Source organism: Dryobates pubescens, chromosome 15 (assembly GCF_014839835.1).
Source record: "Dryobates pubescens isolate bDryPub1 chromosome 15, bDryPub1.pri, whole genome shotgun sequence".
NCBI lineage: Eukaryota > Metazoa > Chordata > Aves > Piciformes > Picidae > Dryobates > Dryobates pubescens.
The window spans coordinates 13,404,195-13,422,213 of NC_071626.1; the positions used below are offsets into that span (position 1 = coordinate 13,404,195).

Sequence of the window (18,019 nt, forward strand, 5' to 3'; positions counted from 1 at the left end):
TGTAGTGCAAGTTGTGATACGAATCATTAATTTTTAAATTATCTGTGGAATAGATATTTCATTTCTGTACAGATATACTGCTATATGAAAATAACTGACTGCAAAGGCAAAATGCTCTTTTAATGCATTTCCTTGCATTTTATTCATGCTAATTAATCATGCCAACTCATGCAGTGTAAAATTCCATTGAAACGCGCACTATTAGAAGGTAGTGGGATGGCCTACTAAGAGAATGTAACAAACAGTTATTTTTAAAAACAAATCTAGATTTATATGCATTAAAACTAGCATGCTACTAATTTTTAAAAACATTTTCATTAAGTGAAATAATGAAAATCATGCCATACGAGGCAGACGTTGTATGACCTGTAAACAGACATAAGCTTCATATGCAAGGATCATATGAAAGCTTACCTTAGATGACAATATACATTCAAAAATCCTTATTGTGAAACTAAGGGAGAAAGAGAAAGAGAAGTAACAATTTAATTGCAAACACAAAAGTAGAGAGAAAATGTTGAGTGAAATTATGCTAACAATTATGTCAAGATGACGTTTTAATCCTTAGTTGTGTAAAATACGTAGGAGTAGAAGCACATGAAAAGTAAATGGTAGGGATCCAGTTCCACTTCAAAATTATCATTAATATTTAGAAGCTATATTAATATGTACAAGTAACTGTAAAACCTGTAATTAGTCCAAAGTATAGGTTGGAACCAAATTATGCAACTGATATTTATGATAAAAGTTTCCAAACGTAGCTTCAAGGAAGCTAACGCACATATATATATATACACACACGTAGTATTTTCCACCAGGGGAAAAAGGCACACACGTAACACTGAAGCATATATATATATATATGTTGAAACTCTGTAAGGCAAAATAATCAAGTACAGACTAATTACATACCTGTGCACTAAAGTATGCACTCTGACACATATCTGCATTTATATCATGTATAGCATGGTATTTACTCCGTAGGAGCCCTTACCTTTATGTAAACATTTTATTTCTATAAAACACCAATGTATATGTATGTTTAGGTATATAAAAACACTGAGCTTTTTACCTGTTGTAGCCTTTTAAGAAAAATACCTTAATGCTTCAACACCTACAGGAACATTATTTAGCCTCTTAACATGTTTTAGGTTTGAAATAGTAAATTTGGATGCATAATATACTACAGACTGGTTTCTGGGCATCTGTGTAGTTTTAAAACTGCACTGTCAATGTTGTGGATTTGGGCTAGGTTATAAGTAAACATATGTCTATAGAAAGAGCCAGCTTCTCTGAACTTCAGCAAGCCTGAACTAAAAATAAGTTCTAGAGGAAATGGAGTAAAACAGTATGCTTGTAAGTAAAAGGTTTGCATTGATTTCAACTGGATTAAGATTTCATCCTTAGATTCTGTACATTAAGATCAAGCAGGGATTATCATTCTGAGCACTAACTTGCATCCAAAGGCTAATCTGTAATAATGAATACCTTTTAAGCACAGCAAATGACTTTGTGATATTTCTCTTCTTTCAATAATTCTACAAACTAACCGAGACCTGTGTTTTGAGATGCAAATTTGTATTTCCTGGAAATGGCTGTGTTGTGCTCAAAGGTAGCCACAGTCATTACATAAATCCTTTATAAGTATGGACAGCTCTCTGCCCAGTGGCATAGCAGAAATACGTCTAAAACCTGTTTAACACTGATATTAAATACTCATTCTTGATTAATTTGGCCTTCTTTGCTCATGACATTGACATTGTATGCCATGAGACGCTAGCTAGTTTAATATAAAAAAGCAAAAAAAAATACACACTTTGCATGCAGAAAATGCGTTTGCATGTGGAAAGAGAGGAAGGGAATGAAATGGAATGTCCAGGGTATGCTTATTATAAACCTGATTATTTTCCGACAAGATGAAGGGTTCTCCTGGGTTAATTACTCCTTGATATATCACTGTAGAATTAGAATATTTATAGTGATATTTATTCGCATTTGAAATGATTCCCAGTTGATCTTAACATTTTTTTAAGCAACATTTCTCATACAGCACCTTTGCTATCATCAGCCTAATAGATTCGTCACCAACCTTGATTTCACTTTTAAGACAAACATTCTCCAGAAACATTTCATTCATGATAATAGAAACATGGCACGTTATCTCAATCTTTTCACTGACCTCAGTGAAGCTTAGTTGCTTGCTGCTTATAATGGGAGGTTTTCAACCATATTTAGGGATCTACATCAGCAAACTTAGAAGATAGATAATAGTTTTCCATAGTGAGATGAGTATCAAACATGTATCATGAGATTTTGTGTATGCATCATCTTTCAAGATAGATGAGGTAGAGTTATTCTTTTCTCTAAGAACTAACATTTGCAGCATGCTTGTATTGAGCAGCTCATAAAACTGCCAGTTTAAGTTTACTCAGCAAAACTTAAACCAGAAGGCTGAAGAACTGTCTACCTGAAATAACATCAATATATGCAATATTTTTTTTTGTGAGGGCAAGAATAAAGTTTGATTATTTTTATGATTGTTCCCATAATTACCGCTAAAACCTCTTCAAGAAATGAGCGCTAAATTTAGTAACAGCTAGGGGTTTTAATTTTACACCTAAAATAATGCAAGCAAATGGCTAAAAATGGTAGAAAAAAATGTAGCATACTAATAATATCCATTGCTTCTCAGCTGTTTAAATACTATGAAAAATCAGAAATCCTAGACTGTTCTGTGAGAAATTCCTATGTATGTGCTTAGGACTGTCACATCTATATACATGATAAATTTAATATCTCCAATACCTCAGAAATAGATGGATTAAAAGAAATTCTAGCCAACAAAAGGAAAATTCATTTACTACAAATATATAGTGTTTTGTGGCATAGTGGTCTTTAGCATGACTTATTATACACAGATCAGTAACAATAGCACTGCAGATAGTACATTCACCAGACAGATAGCATAGCCCTGAACCTTTTGGTCTTACTCAGGCAACATTCAACTGTATCTCATGATGTTATGGTTCCAGACTCTGACTTGTACTTGCTGAAATAAAGCTGAACCAGTTTCAATCTATACATATGAAAACACACACACAATCTGCAATCCATTTCCAGCAAGTCAGAAATTCATAACTTTTGCTCTGCATCAGTGTGATGAGCAGTCATCCAAAGAGCCCTCCTAAATGAACAAACAGGCTGGAAAATTAAGAGAATGGTAATTCAATATGTAAGGCAATAGAAGAGTGAAATACAATGTAATTATGGTTTTATACTCCAGCTGTTTACTACTCATTTGTGTTTGCCTATATCATATAGCAAACCTATTACACAGTCTACCCTAGTTTTCCAAGCTGCAGCTTGTATTCACTTAATCCTCTTCCCTTTAAATTCACTTGTTGAACTGCCAGTCATGTTAACAGTGTCAACACTGAGCCCTTGTGTCTGTCCTGTGTCTAAGCCCTGCAAATCACTATGCTAAACAGTTTCCGAAAAGGAGTCATGAGGTCTTGGGTGACAGGTTGGACTTGATGATCTTTGAGGTCTCTTCCAACCTTATTGATTCTATGATTCTAAACCTCCCAGGATGGAGAGACAAAGGTGAAAACAGAGGTGACCACTCACAGCCCAAACCACTATGAGAGAACCACAATACCAAGCTTGGTGGGAGCCAGTGGAACTGCCTCAGGTGATGGTTAATATGAAATTGGGTTCAGAAGCCATTAACTATGGAGGGTGGGATTTAGGTTAATGAACCAGCCCATGACATATCTGATAACAGATTTCAGGTGGAATCCCAACAGCCTGTGGTTTGGGGACTTTTTCTGGAAGTACTGCTCTGAGATGTCTGTGGTATAATATTAGTTATTTTCCAGTTGATCATTTAAATGGCTATTAGAAAAGAAGGCTTTCTTTGAGTCCAGGAATATCTATGCTTACAGGCCTTCTGTGGTCAGTGGCAAAAGTTTTTGTTTAAAAATGGAGGAGGATAAACTAAATCTTGTTCTAATTCTTACAGCCTCATTCTCACTGTAGCAATGGTATGTTCAACTGCAATCCCAAGATAAGGTGCCAGAGGAATTGAGACTGTAAGGTGCACTGCAACCAGATGATAAGATGGTTAATGCAACCCTTAGATCATGATGTAAAGCTCAGGCATCTATCCGAGGTTTCTGCAGGATGAATTGTTGAGGAATGCTTGACTCTAACTGAGGTGCTACAGTATGTTTGCAATATTAAGACCTGAGTCAAGAATCTCAAAATTACAATCTTGAGATATCAATTAATGTATATTAGAATCCTCACAAATTGTACTGCTGTCATTCTCCTACGCTGCTCTCGAAGGCTCTTAGTACCAAAGACTCTACAACTTCTGCAGGAAGTTGACTCTAGTGCTTCACTGCTCTTAAAAGGTCTAACAGAGAGTAGCTTCCACTGCTGGTATACAATTTCCTGGAAATCATTGCATGTTAAAAGAGAGCCTGAATGTCAACGTGGTGTTTGTATTTTGCTTCATCCTGTTATTCAGCAAAAAAATTTTCCAAGATCAACACAAGCATTTATATTTCACTATAGCTGAAAAAGGGATTACTGAAGAATAATAGGTAATCCATGGCAACATCTGGAGTCTGACTTTCCTAAAATGGAGAGATATATGTTAATTTATTTCTTATCTTTAAAATGTGTTGCAGTACTGTGCACATTCTATGTAAAACATTCTATGTAAAACAAAAGACAGAAATAAACAGCTTCTCATATTTAAAATATAGCATTTGGTTATACTACAAGCAAAGCACTGAAGACTGAGAAATTACAACTGAGTGAAAACACACATAAAAACTTTAGGGACAGCAAACTAGCTTGGCCTTTCAGTGTAAAGAAACAGGGTAAGAAATATTTTCAAGTGATGAGGTCTGCTGTTATGCTGTGAAATAGAAAGTTTGCTTGTGACTAAGGAAAACAATCATACGTCCGGGATGAGGACATCATCTTTTGAACGCAGTATCTTAAAAATAAATCATGAAAATGAAGACACATGCTATGCATATTTTCATTACATTTGTTAAATGTTCAAATATTTGTTGCAATGGCTTCTTGCTGGCAGACTTGGAGCTGCGGGATAAGATACATCAGAAAGTACAGAACATGGAAAATGAAATCCAAAATAAACACAATACAATCTGTAAGGTTATTAAATATTATGCTTTCCACTATAGACTAGCATGATGTAGGTAATATAATTAGGGCCATCTTCAGCTAGCCTAAATTCCCTTTAAATTCCTGAGTCAGGCACTTCCCATCAGGTTTTAGGCAGCTTTCCTTACTTACAACCTCAGATTAGTTTTTCAGAGATACTTAGGTTCTTCCACTGTTGAAACAAAAGCCTGTAGTAGAAGGTAGACCTGCTGAATATGATCCCATATTTTAATAGGAAATAATTTTCTGAAAAGTATGGTCCTGAGATTATTCAGTAGTAGTCCAATTCAAATCCTATCACCATTCATAATTACCATTCCCAGTCAATGCTAAACTACCTGGGATTCTATAATGAAACAGAGATATGTGTTCAGTTGTAGAAAGCTAACTTACTTCATCCTCTTCCCTGTATTTGCAAAATCCACGGCTTTGAATACTTTGTTCTTAAAGCAAATATAACAATGATATTAACTAGCTTGTGTCCGTGGGAACAATAATTTTTGCTACTTGATTTTCCTAAGAAACTCCTTTAGAAGCAAATGTGTGGCTTGTTTAATAAATAAATTTAAAACAAAGTCTGCCCTGAACTAATCTTTCTCCCTTCTTTCCTCCTCTTGTCATTGGCTTCAGACATGTCTCTTATCCAAGATGATGTTCTTAATGTTTTCCCAAGGAGCTCTATGGCAGAGTCTTACTGGATTTTTCTCAGGTAAGTGGCATTGCTCTGAGAATTACACTCCACTATTTTGTCACTTGTGAAAAAGTCCTTGCAATCACTGAAGCTGTAACTAAACATAGGAGGAAAAAAGACAATATAGCATAAACACAGCCTGTTGATCATCCAAAAGAAAACAAAGCAACCAATATAGTATATTTTGTCCTAATGGAGTTACTCTTTTCATCTGAGAGAGTTAAAAAAGTTGTTTGAACTTCCTTTTGTACACTTTTGATTCCTGTGTAGATGTTTTTCAGACAAACAGGGCATTTGCAATGTTTTAGAATTCTTACCTTTTACTTCCAGTTTGCATTCAACTTCTGCCTCTCCAAGTTCATTGACTGCTCGGCAGGTGTAAGTTCCTCCATCATAGGGACTTGGTTTGCGGATCTCCAAGGTACAGACACCTTGGTTGCTGAACATTCGGTACCTTGGGTCATTCATTATAAGGACTTTGTTTTTCATCCAGGTTATTTTGGGCTGTGGTTGAAAAAAAAAAAATATTAAAAAGAAATCACATGCACAAACCTATGAACTGAAGTATGAACTGAACCACTTTTTGTGATGTTCAGTTACATTTGAGTAATCCAGACATGAAACAAACCAGATAAAGTAGTGAAAGAAAGGAAACTGCAGTTCCTAACTCAAAATTAAACATGGGCTGCATCATGCATCTGATTTAAAGTATTTATTTTTTCAGTGCAGCTATTATTACACAATTAAAGTAATAAATATATACCCATTACCAGTATAATATGTACCATGTAGTGAGAGCAAACATCTGAGCAACAGCTTTTGGCTTCTGATTGCTCTAATTAAATAAGCAGATGTTTTCACAGCAATTTGCAGTCAGAGGCTGTGACAGTGAATAGTGAGCAGCAAACTTGTTCTTAAACAATCCTGAGTTTTCATTTTGCTAGATCAGTTCAGTTTCTCACAACAAAAAGTAGGTCACAAAAAGACACAACTGAAAAGAAACTGTAAGATGCATTGTACAGTGGGTCTGAGAACCAGTGCAGTCCCTAGAGTATTCCTGCAATGCACTTAGCTAGTGCATAATTAGCTTTTTACAGAATAATTATAGCTTTATTTTAGTAATAACCTTTAGTGATACATTTACTGTACAGTTGTTGTCACTGTAGCCCAGCCTTTTCCTGAGATTCTGCCCTTTCACTGAGCTACCTGTGGATTTAGCAACCATTATAGTGCCTGTGACACAGGCAAGTGGGTCCTTTTTTGTGTTCTTTAGAGCTCACACCACTTTTAGCCTTCAGCCAAGTTTCTGAGTGAGACAAGTAGTAAAAAAGGCATTACAATTTTTGTTACTTGGTTAAATTCTTTCATAGTTTAACTGGTATTGTTATGGGCTATGCTGTACCTTGGGGTTGCCCCGAACACTGCAGTTCAAAGTAGCGTTGTAACCAGCTACAGCAAATGTGTTGACTAGAGGCTGAGTAAACAATGGCCGTTCACTGAAGTCAAAATCATCGTAAACTGGATATTTGTAGACTTTACCTATGAAAGGAAAATAAGCCATTTATAAAAGGTGTCTTGGCATGTAGCTAAATACCCAAGCATCTTAAACTGCTTCAGAGTCAGTTCTGACCTGCACTGCTTTAGATACCAGTGTGACTTGTAATTGCACTTGTAATGGAGGCTGGAAGTGAGCCTGCAAAGCGATGGTGTCCCTTGGTCATGCTATAGCACAGATATTTGAGAGCTTCTCTTTGTTTTCTGAGTAGGTGGTACACAAAACAATACACCTCTCTTCTATGTCTTTTCCTGCATGCCTTGCATGTTACAGAAAAGGATGGATCCTGACCGATGCACTGTGGGATGACTGCCTTGACAAGCCTTGTTCACTCTCTTGCCAGTTACTTTTCAAAGTTTGTTCTGGTAGCAAACTGGCTCTGTATCTGAAAATCCATTTTTCTTTCTGCTTCATACAGTACACTAACAACACAGATATCTGAATGGTTGTAGTTTCTGTACAATAAAAACATGGTAGTAAAATCTAGTTTCTGTCACTTTATCCCCTCTCCACATTGGAAAGTACCATCAATAAATCATCTTCACCCACAAAGTAATCTGTCATGTAAACCAGCTGGACAGACTGACATCTATTCCTGTACACAGGCATCATTAAACATCTCTGCTTCACTGAAACCTGACCCAAGCTCTCATACTGACTTCAGTGCAGTTTAGGCATGATACTTGCTCTCATGACAAGAGCAAGTGAGCAGTGATGAAAAGCAATCCCGGTACCCATTCTTTTGTTCATGATCCCATTTCTAAAAGAGAGGTAGCTTTCTTTTTAATAATGGAAGTGAAGTTCAGTACCCTGGATCTCCAGTCCTTCAGCCTGACTGTATGAGTTGCACAGACCGGTTGCCCTCTGCATCATAGCGATCATGTATGCCTTCCTTTCAGATAAACCAGGTGGTCTGGTTTGATTTTCTTCCTTTAACCCATCTATTTGTAGAATTTCCCCTTCCATAAAGGGACAGTTACTTATTTATTTATTATTTTTAAAACGTTACAATAACATTTCAAACTGACAGTTTCTGAAATGCCAGTATTTCTGATCACAGAGACAGAATTACTCCAGCTCCATCTGCAACAGATGCGAGGCAGGGGTTATGCTTATCTGTTGGATTGGGGATGGGAGCACTTGCAGAGCTGATGCCAAGTTTCCACTGGGAGGCAGTGACCCACCACTTCTAACAGAACAGCTTGTTTATTCCTCTTCCAGCTCTTGTTGAATGAGACTTGACAGTGGTGACAGTCTAAGACCCAAGACCATAGAAAATGTCGGAACATGAGTAATGGGTTTTAATCCACCAGAACCTCCAAGCCCTTCCCTGCAGAGAAGGACTTGAGGGCATTGGTGAATGAAAAAAATGAATATGAGCCATCAATGTGTGGCTCAACATTCTGGGCTACATCAAGATATGCATGGCCAGCAGGTTGAGGGAGCTGATTCTCTCCTCCTCTCTTATGAGATTTTGCACATCTCTGGGGCCCCCAACATAAGAAGGACATGAACCTGTGGCATCAGATCCAGAGGAAGGCCACAAAGATGGCCTCTCCTTTAATGACAGGCCAAGAAAGTTGGGGTTGTTCAGCCTGGAGAAGAGAAGACTCAGAAGACTTTCTAGCACCTTTGTAGTACTTAAAGGGAAAGGTGAGGAGGGACTCTTTTTGACAGTGTAGTGATAGAATGAGGAGTAATGCTTTTAAACTGAAAGAGCATAGATTAGATAAATCATTCTAAGACAGATAAGACATTCTTTGTGGGCAGTGAGGCACTGGAACAGGTTGCCCAGAGAAGTTGTGGATGTCCCCTGCCTGGAATTGTTCAAGGCTAGATTGGACAGGGCTTTGAACAACCTCATCTAGTGGAAGGTGTTCCTGCCTATGGCAGAGAACCTGAAACTAGATGATCTTTATGGTCCCTTCCAACCCAACCCATTCTATGATTGTATGAAAGTGTCCCACTACTGATTAAAATAAACAAACAAACAAACAAACAAACACACACCCCCCAAACAACTGTGAACTATTTGGACAAACCAAGAAGTCCTAATATGAAATGTCCAAACTGTTGTACCTGGTGTTTGGGTTAGAAATAGATCTGAATACTTTAGAGATACGGGCCTTATCACCTTCCAGCCACTACACAAACCCCTTCCCTTTTGACAAGGAATGGATAATTAGCTAACCATCCTTTGCAATCAAAGCACTCTCTTTGGTCATCGTTGCATCCTCACTGAGGCCACACATGTTCTCAGAGAAGATCCGGAAGTAGTATTCGTTTCCTATGATGAGCTCGTTAATGGTGGCACTGGTGCGGTGGTAATGCTCCATGACTGTGAACCATTCCTGAAAGACACAAACTCAGGCAGCAAACTTCTCCCCAGTGCTCTGCACCTCTCACCCATTAACTGTTTGGAAGAAACAGCATCTCTGTGGGAGTAAGATAATTCATTCAAGGGAATGTTAATGAATACTAAAATAGTGAACCTAACAACAATTAATGGAATGAATGATAATGAGAATACCACAGGGCTCACTGCTGAGCAGTGAGGGCCAGACAGAAATCTGTTATGCTCTGTTAGCTGAGAGGCCTCATTTTAGGAAATGCAATATTTACAAAGGTCGTATTGTGCGATGCAAGGCAGACTCCTTCATTCTTAGTCCATGCTGCTGATAGAAAAGTTACTGCTGCAGATAAGAAAACTGCAGGACTGTGGGGAAAAGCGGTAGCATGTACTGGTTTGCAGTAACATACCGCGGGAGGCCAATGCACTAATCTAACCACTCTTCCACAGGCTGGATGTTCATAAGAAATGTAATTTTATGCAAGTGGTCCTTTGATATTATAGACTCAGATGGAAAGGTGTCTTTTAGTGTTTTCTTCTTGCAGCAGTAACAGGACATGTGAATTCAATCCTAGTACACAATACCTAAATAACAAACTGAGATGAAAGAGGTTAATGCTAAAACTGCAGTGACTGTATTGTGCAACATGAAGACAGCAGTGTTTTTAGTTTTCTTTTCTCTGCCCTACATAGTTTTCTTGTTTTTCTAAAAGTCAACTTGGGCTGAGTTCCCAGTGCCATGGTTGGCATTGATCTTTGGTCATCTTTAAAAGCCAAAGTGCCTTTTGGAAAAGCAGTTTTCTGTAAAAGGCCAGCTGTGCCAGAACTGCAGAATTCACTGCAACAGAGAATGTGGGAAAACTATGACCTGAATGACCAATGATGCTGTAGGCTCTAGACACTACTGTTGCTGCTTCTCCCTTAACACAGTAATTTAGGGACAGGGGACATCATTGTCTTGGCACTGCACAGAGACAGAGACAGAGTCTGAAGAGAAAGAAAAACTGAAGGATAGAAAAGGAGATTGTGGCATAGTAGAGACAAATTCATAAGGCCATGAAGCAGATCAACATATTAAAGGGGAGGTAGGAGGTGGGTGTCAAAAAGGCGACTTAAATAAGATAACTTCCAAAATACTGTCCTAGATTTCCAGTGTTTAAATTTGCAGTAACTGTTAAATATTAGAATCCAACTACCATTTAATGAAAATAAACATCTCTATATTGCAGTTTTCATCTGTAAATCTCAAGGCAGTTTATGACTTAAAATACACCATTTTGCCATGGGTAGTGAGTGTCAATGACTTGCACAATGTGATATTACAGGTTTGAAAACAACAGGACTACTTTTTGATTCCAGTGGCAATCTACTGGCTTCAGAATTAATATTTTTGATTTTTATTTTCTCTGCTGAGACAGGACAAAGCCCAACAGAATGACATCCCTCAAATCCATCTATCCTTTCATTTTCAGTCCTTCTCTTTGACACCATCTAGAAACATTCACAATTCTAGGCTTTAGATACAGTGAACAGATTTCTAGACTTTTTTAAAGAGATGCCTTCCAGATTTTCTGAACACTGCAATCAATGCTTTGCCCACTTACTTCAATTTAACTGTGGAACGCCTTTTATATTTAAAAGGGAGAACTCATATCAGCCTTTTAAACATCTTATTACTTACCATACTCTTCTTATCTGCCTTTTGAATAGTGTACCCAGTAATGGCAGAATTGCCATCATCTTTTGGTGGCTTCCATGATAAATTTACATTCTCTCCCCAGACATCCTCAATAGTTACAACCTCTGGTGGGCCTGGGCGATCTGTAATGAAAAAAGGCATCTGAATTTTCCCACTGTTTACTGTCTCAGTCTCTCTCTTTCCTATACACATCTTCCACTTAGTTTGATTTCTCTTTTTCTTACAATGCATACATGCCAAAATAAACATCAGAAGAAAGTTGAGGTTTCAAAATAAAACCTTCCAAAGTTAAGACATGTCAGAACGATGAAAAATTAAATTTGACCACTTTGTGAGTGTAGCTTCTAATATGCATTTGCTCTTGAATTGCATGAGGGCATGATATTGCAGAAAAGTTAAACCCCATTGAAAATGTGTTGCTAAAAGACAAAGCGAGGCAGTCATTGTAAAGGCAATGCTACCAGTTTTGCCTGTTATGTAAAAAAACCAACCAAACAAAAAAAACCATTGAAAACAAAAGAAAAGGAAATGTGTTTTCTGTCTTTCCTGCTTTCATGTACTTTCAACATTCAGAATTTCTTCCAAATGACACTTGTGACAACATTACTATGAATTTGATACCATTTCTGGCTATGGATAACACTCAATGGGGAAAAGGTTCCATCCTGGAGAGATAAGAACGTGAAAAGCCTAACAGTGAAAAAAAAAGAGATTGACACATTCCATCTTCACTGAACAAGTAGTTAGCCATTGGAATGCGCTGCCCAGAGAGGTGGTGGAGTCACCATCCCTGGAGGTGTTCAAGAGGGGACTGGATGTGGCACTTGGTGCCATGGTTTAGTCATGAGGTCAGGGGTGACAGGTTGGACTTGATGATCTTTGAGGTCTCTTCCAACCTTGGTGATTCTGTGATCAAACACCTGCCATTGTGTAGGAAGGTTTGCTTAAGAGACCACAAGTTTATAGCCAAGTAATTGGATATGGAGAGTTATCACTGTTGAGAAACTCTTTGGGGTTTCTCTGTTTTCTTATAACCTTGGAATAGATGGAGTCTGCTTCTCTGGCATGCATTTATTTCTATTTCTCAAAACATACCAATAATCTGAATATCTATTGTAGCTTTGTCTTCCAAATTCTCTACTTCCACTTTCATGTCATATTCTCCAGAGTGGCCCCTTTCTGCCTTTCTGATGAAGATGATAGTGTCATTTTCAGTGTTGCGGATGTTGATGTCATTCTTGTCAATTGGAGAACCATTTTTCTGCCATGATACTTTTGCCCTTGGTCTTCCCTGTAAGAACCCAAGAAAGAATTTGTGTATATTTTGGGGAGAAAACAGATTTATTTCTCATTTGTCCCAAACAGCATTTAAGATGCAGTCATATTAATTTGTCTTGCAAAGAAATAAAAATCGGTGAAAAGGCAGCAATATAAGAAAAGCAGAGCATTTTCCCATCAGTATTTTCATTTCTTACCTGGAAGGGAATAACAAGATTCACAGTTTCTCCAACTCTTCGAGTATAGGTTTGTTTTAAGTGTCTTGGTAGACGAATCTTTGGAGGTTCTGAAAAAAGCCAAAAGCTTGTGTTCGGCACTTATATTTGTTTTTTATTATTATTATCATTAACTGAGGCAGCACTGATGAGGATTCAGTATAAATAGGAGACTTTCGTGGTCAACAGTTCCCAGAAGTGACTAATGAGTGAAGTATCCTAAATGTCTTGGTCTTACAATGTCACATTCTGTACACCATTGGGTTTTGTAACACTAAATGCCATGGTGATAGGAACATGAAAGAAACTTGTTGCAACTTTTGAAAAGCAACATCAAATGTGACTTCTGCAGAAAAAAATGCCTTGAAAGCCTAAGCAATGAAGGCTCAAAAATGAAACAAAAAGGCTTAAAGAATTTTTTTTTAGACAGGTTCATTATTTCTGGGCTTGGCACAATGGCTTTGTGAGGCCATATTGTCAGTTTCCAACAACGAGTAAGTATTAGCCTTAAAAAAGCCAGAACTAAGTATGGAAGCAGAGTGTATTTGTGGCTGAGCGTAGGCAGGAGGATCTTACCTATCACTTCCTTGACTAAAATAGGCTGTGGGTGGTACCTGGGATCACTTTCACCAGCGGCATTCACAGCTTTTACTCTCACAAGGATTTTTGAGCCAGTCGGCAGGCCATTGATAGTAAACTTCGTTTTGTCTGTCAGCTCCGGGTTAGCCACGATCCATTCATCAGCTAGTTTAGGGAAAAGAGGGGAGCATGAATCAAAAGAACAGAGAATTAAAAATACATCCACTGTGCAAATGAGGAAAATTGCAGAACAGTTATAGACATGTTACACTTGAATGAACACCTCTATTTCACTTTTCTAATTATGCTATAATGTGATATTGATTCACTTTTATACTTGGGAGAAATGTTTCAAACCTTAAAGGGTTTCTGCTAATTGTGTATTTATATTTAGAGAAATAAATGCTTTTAGAATGTTTATCATGTAATTGCACCAGAGACAAACCAGATTAGTTTTTAAATTCTGCTGACAGAAAACAAGGGGGGCACAGACTATATTTTCAAAAGCACTCTTCCTTGCTTTAACAGCTTCCTTGGAGAGAAATGGGATTTACAACTAATTTCAATCAGTACTGAATATCCTTGAAAGTAACTCTGAGAAGACAGGGATGAGAGGAACGCAGAATATTGCACTGAAAGTAAATCTCTCCTTATGCCTTTAAAACAGGAAAGCTGCGTCAAAATTATTCATGTATCTATAGCATTCTTGGAGGTTTTATCCTACCCCTAGGTAGTCACAAGCAATCCACAGAGAGTGCATAACAGTGCAATCTTTCAGAAAATCTTGAAGTACAAATGATGCTTTCTTTTCCTGCCTGTCCTCCAAACACAGAATCCTTTAACATTGCTGGCACCTTGACATTTGGAGTCAGATTTATGCAGATTTATGCAGTAGCAAGTCAGTATCAATACTTTCCACATCATTATAAATTGGATTATAAAATTGTAACAGAAGACAAGGAAACTATTATAAACTAGAGAGCCCTGCAGACTGAGAGTGTAATAGTGGTGCACTTTCATACTTTGTGTCTTACTTTTAGGAATTAAGTTCTCCTTCAATCTGCTTCTTTCAGCTTCTAGCAGAAGAGGATTGCAATCAATGAGTTTCCTGAGCACCTCCCCACCCTCTCTATATGTACTGCAGAACATTCTGTAGGCTGTAGCCCCTAAAATTCACTTCCATAAAATTATCTTTACTATTAAAAGAGTTTCTCTTTGATTTAAAGAAGACATAAATCTTCTATTGAATACTGTACCTTCCTTGTTAAATGGTGGCTCCCCCACTTCCTCAGACAGATCTGTCGATATACCTTGTGAGAATCCATCTTTAAAATTAATCAGAGACACCCACTTTCACACAGATGGAGCATTTTGTCAGTGGTTAGCAATTCCTGTTAGTAAGTATGCAAAGATAGATGATGGGCTTTAAAGATTTAGAGGACCCAATTTAGAGAGACTTCAGAGAGGAAAGAGATGGGAAGAAGGCACCTCAAGCTGAGAACAGTTATAAATGTTACTCACAGGAAAGATAAAAGATAAAGGAAGAAAAGAGGTGATAAGATTTGTTGCATTTTATTTTATTTTTATGGGCCTTATCACAGCCCTGGAAAGAGGAAAAGAAAGAGACAAAAGGGAACATTTGGAAAAGAGAAATGAAACAAAATGATGATGGTAGAAAGTATAAGAGGAGAAGAAAACACATCATAAAGGAGAGAAGAAATGCTGAGTCAAAGAGACAGAAAAGAGAAGTCTTGGAAATAAACTTGAAGAAACAGAAGAAGAGAACACATTCAGCTAAAGGCAACATAGAAGGAAAATCAAAGAAGGAAAAGTGCACATTTAGCCAAAAGTGACATAGAAGGAAAATGAAAGAAGGCCCAAAGCATGGATGATGGCAGATACATGTATTTACTAAGGCTTTGTTTCCTGGACAATGCTTCCAGTGCCCTGGGTTTCCTGGTGTCCTGTACTTGGCTATTTTCAGAATAATAAAAATACTATTCTAGTATCTGTGCCTGGTCCTGAATGGGTATACTGGCTAAGATCTCAGACATCAGAGTCTCTCCAAACTGCTTATTTGCTAACTATTGAAACAGATCATCTGCAGATACAATGGCCCTTTAAATGCAGATGGACATAGTGTCCTAGGGACAAGCTTATCAGACTACCCTTGAAACATCAAACAAGAAAAAGACAGCAGCATACAGTACTAGAAATTGACTTCTCCAATGTCAATAAGATTTGGTCTACTCCATGTCACCACAGGAAGAGGTTCAAGTTGGATGTTATAAAATGACCCTGGGGAGTCTTGTGTTTATGTTATGCACACCTATGCAGTTCTGAATCCACAGTCCTGATGAGACTCCAGTTTCGTAATATATGCAGATAATTGTCTAAGGTGCTACGGGAGTTTAGGAAGTCCAAGCTGATCAAGTTATCAGGTTCAGACTAAGGGGAAATACCAATTTTTGTGAAGGCAAACCAATGCTCATGGTACATAATTTTTCTAAATGATAGTTATACATATATTGTCTTTCTGTTTTGAGCTTGTGATTTCTCCTAATGATTGCTATGATAATGAAGTTTTGAAAAAGCCCTCTTTAAAACTACTTCAGTGACAACAAAGAAAGAATGGAGAAGGTAAAGACAAATGAGTTTACAAACAGATAAGGAAAAGAACAGCAGAATGAATATAGACAGTCATAAAAAGTACCTTGAAATTAAAAAGAGTTATTAAACACTACAGAAGAAATTAGTTTGAGGCAAAACAGGCACGGAAAGGACCGAGAAAAGGAGGCACTGCAGTATTATAAGAAAGGAAAAAAGAGCTGAACACAGAGAAAAAGGATGTAAATCCTAATAACACTTTTTCTTTAAAAACAAAAAAAATTCTACTAAGCTTGCTTCTTTCTAACCATTTTCATAACATATATACAAAAAGAGAGTCAATTGTGTATATATATATATGTATATGTATATATAGGAAGCATATATAGATATACATAAACACTCAGAAAGCTATGTAAAATACACTGTACCCATTGTATTTTAACTCAGGTGGGTAACAATAAAATGACAGGCTTGACTGTCATTTTGTTGTATCTTCATTTGTTTTAAACCTATCCAGGAAAAAAAAAAAAGTAAAACATTTATTCCATTCAACAGGTATGCAATGATCTGCTGTCTAATAGTCCTTAAAAGAGAGATTTGGAAGATTCCTCTAAAAAACATATGCATTAGTAAACATATATTTCTCATCCTTTCTTGTCACCCAGTTGGGATATCACATGCTGTAATCTCAAGGGTTTTATGACAGTAGCATATTATAAACCCTTTAAACTTTCCCCCCATCATCTTACTGATGCTAAACAGACACAATATACAGCATACACTGAAGTCCTCACGTTGACAATCCCCTTTGTATCGCCTGTACAATGGAAATCTGATAGGAATGTTGCATCTTGACATAAGACTGCATGCTTACTCGTTCTGAGCTGTTCCCGCAGCTCCCTCCCAATATACAAAGAAAACCCTTCCTACCATTCCAGCTGTGTCTGCCTTCAGGTAATCTTCTCCAGACCTCTGAACTTCTTGCAGTCTGTTCCTGCTCCTTACAGACATTCAGCTCAATACTACAAGATTCTGAGAAAAGACAGTGGTTCTTCTTTGCTCCCTCTCCCACTCGACTGAGTGAGAGCTGAGGGCACTCTGCTCCTTTGGTATCTGACCACTTTTGTGAACTACTGTATTCCTGGATTGTATGAATCTGAAACACGTGACAGTGTGAATGACAAGTTCCATCCTCTACCTCTTGCCTCCAGGATGTAGACTGCATTGGCGAAAGGCTTTCTTATGAAGTAAGATGTCCGATGAATCACTTGATTTACAGTGTAGTAAAGAATGGCAGCTAGTGGAGCTGAAGACAACTGTCCCATTCATCCAAAGAGACAACATTGCTGGAGTCCCACTGATTGGGACTGATTTGGCTTCAGGCTATTTCATACTTACCCAGGTGTTGGTGGATTTTACTTTTTGAAAAGAGATTTTATTTGATGCCAATTCAGAAGTAAATCTGATGGAAAACCCTAAGTTTCTCATGCTTATTACCAAAGACTCTTAGTTGTAAAAAACAGAATATATTTCCTTATTCCTTGTTGTTTTAATCTCACAAATTTCAGTCTTTTCTATTTTTCTCTTTCTCCTTCAGCTCTGCATACATTTATGTCTTAGAAGGACATAGTAGAAGATCCTGCATCTAACTACACTGACATGTTGGAGAAATTCAATATCCAGATGTGAACTTTGCATGGCTCAATAACCTGTTGGAGAGGTTTCCTGTCCTCAGTATGGGGACCTAGCACTTGAAGTAGCCAGTTGGCAATATGCCAAGATAGATATTACCACACTGAGGACCTTCTGCCCCTAAACCCCAGCCAATCTGCTCATATTTTGG

The 18,019-nt window shown here is 37.6% G+C and overlaps 1 protein-coding gene across 1 annotated transcript in view; it reads right to left on the minus strand.

Annotated features, from left to right (window-relative positions):
- MYBPC1 (myosin binding protein C1) overlaps positions 1-18,019 on the minus strand; it is a 45,605-nt gene that overhangs the window by 2,140 nt on the left and 25,446 nt on the right. Inside the window, exons 19-26 of the mRNA XM_054168088.1 lie at positions 14,823-14,891; positions 13,564-13,731; positions 12,970-13,058; positions 12,590-12,785; positions 11,477-11,616; positions 9,637-9,796; positions 7,293-7,429; positions 6,208-6,394 (exon numbers count right to left, since the gene is read on the minus strand). Of these exons, the coding sequence (XP_054024063.1) occupies positions 6,208-6,394; positions 7,293-7,429; positions 9,637-9,796; positions 11,477-11,616; positions 12,590-12,785; positions 12,970-13,058; positions 13,564-13,731; positions 14,823-14,891 (1,146 nt within the window). The remainder of the gene's footprint in view (positions 1-6,207; positions 6,395-7,292; positions 7,430-9,636; positions 9,797-11,476; positions 11,617-12,589; positions 12,786-12,969; positions 13,059-13,563; positions 13,732-14,822; positions 14,892-18,019) is intronic.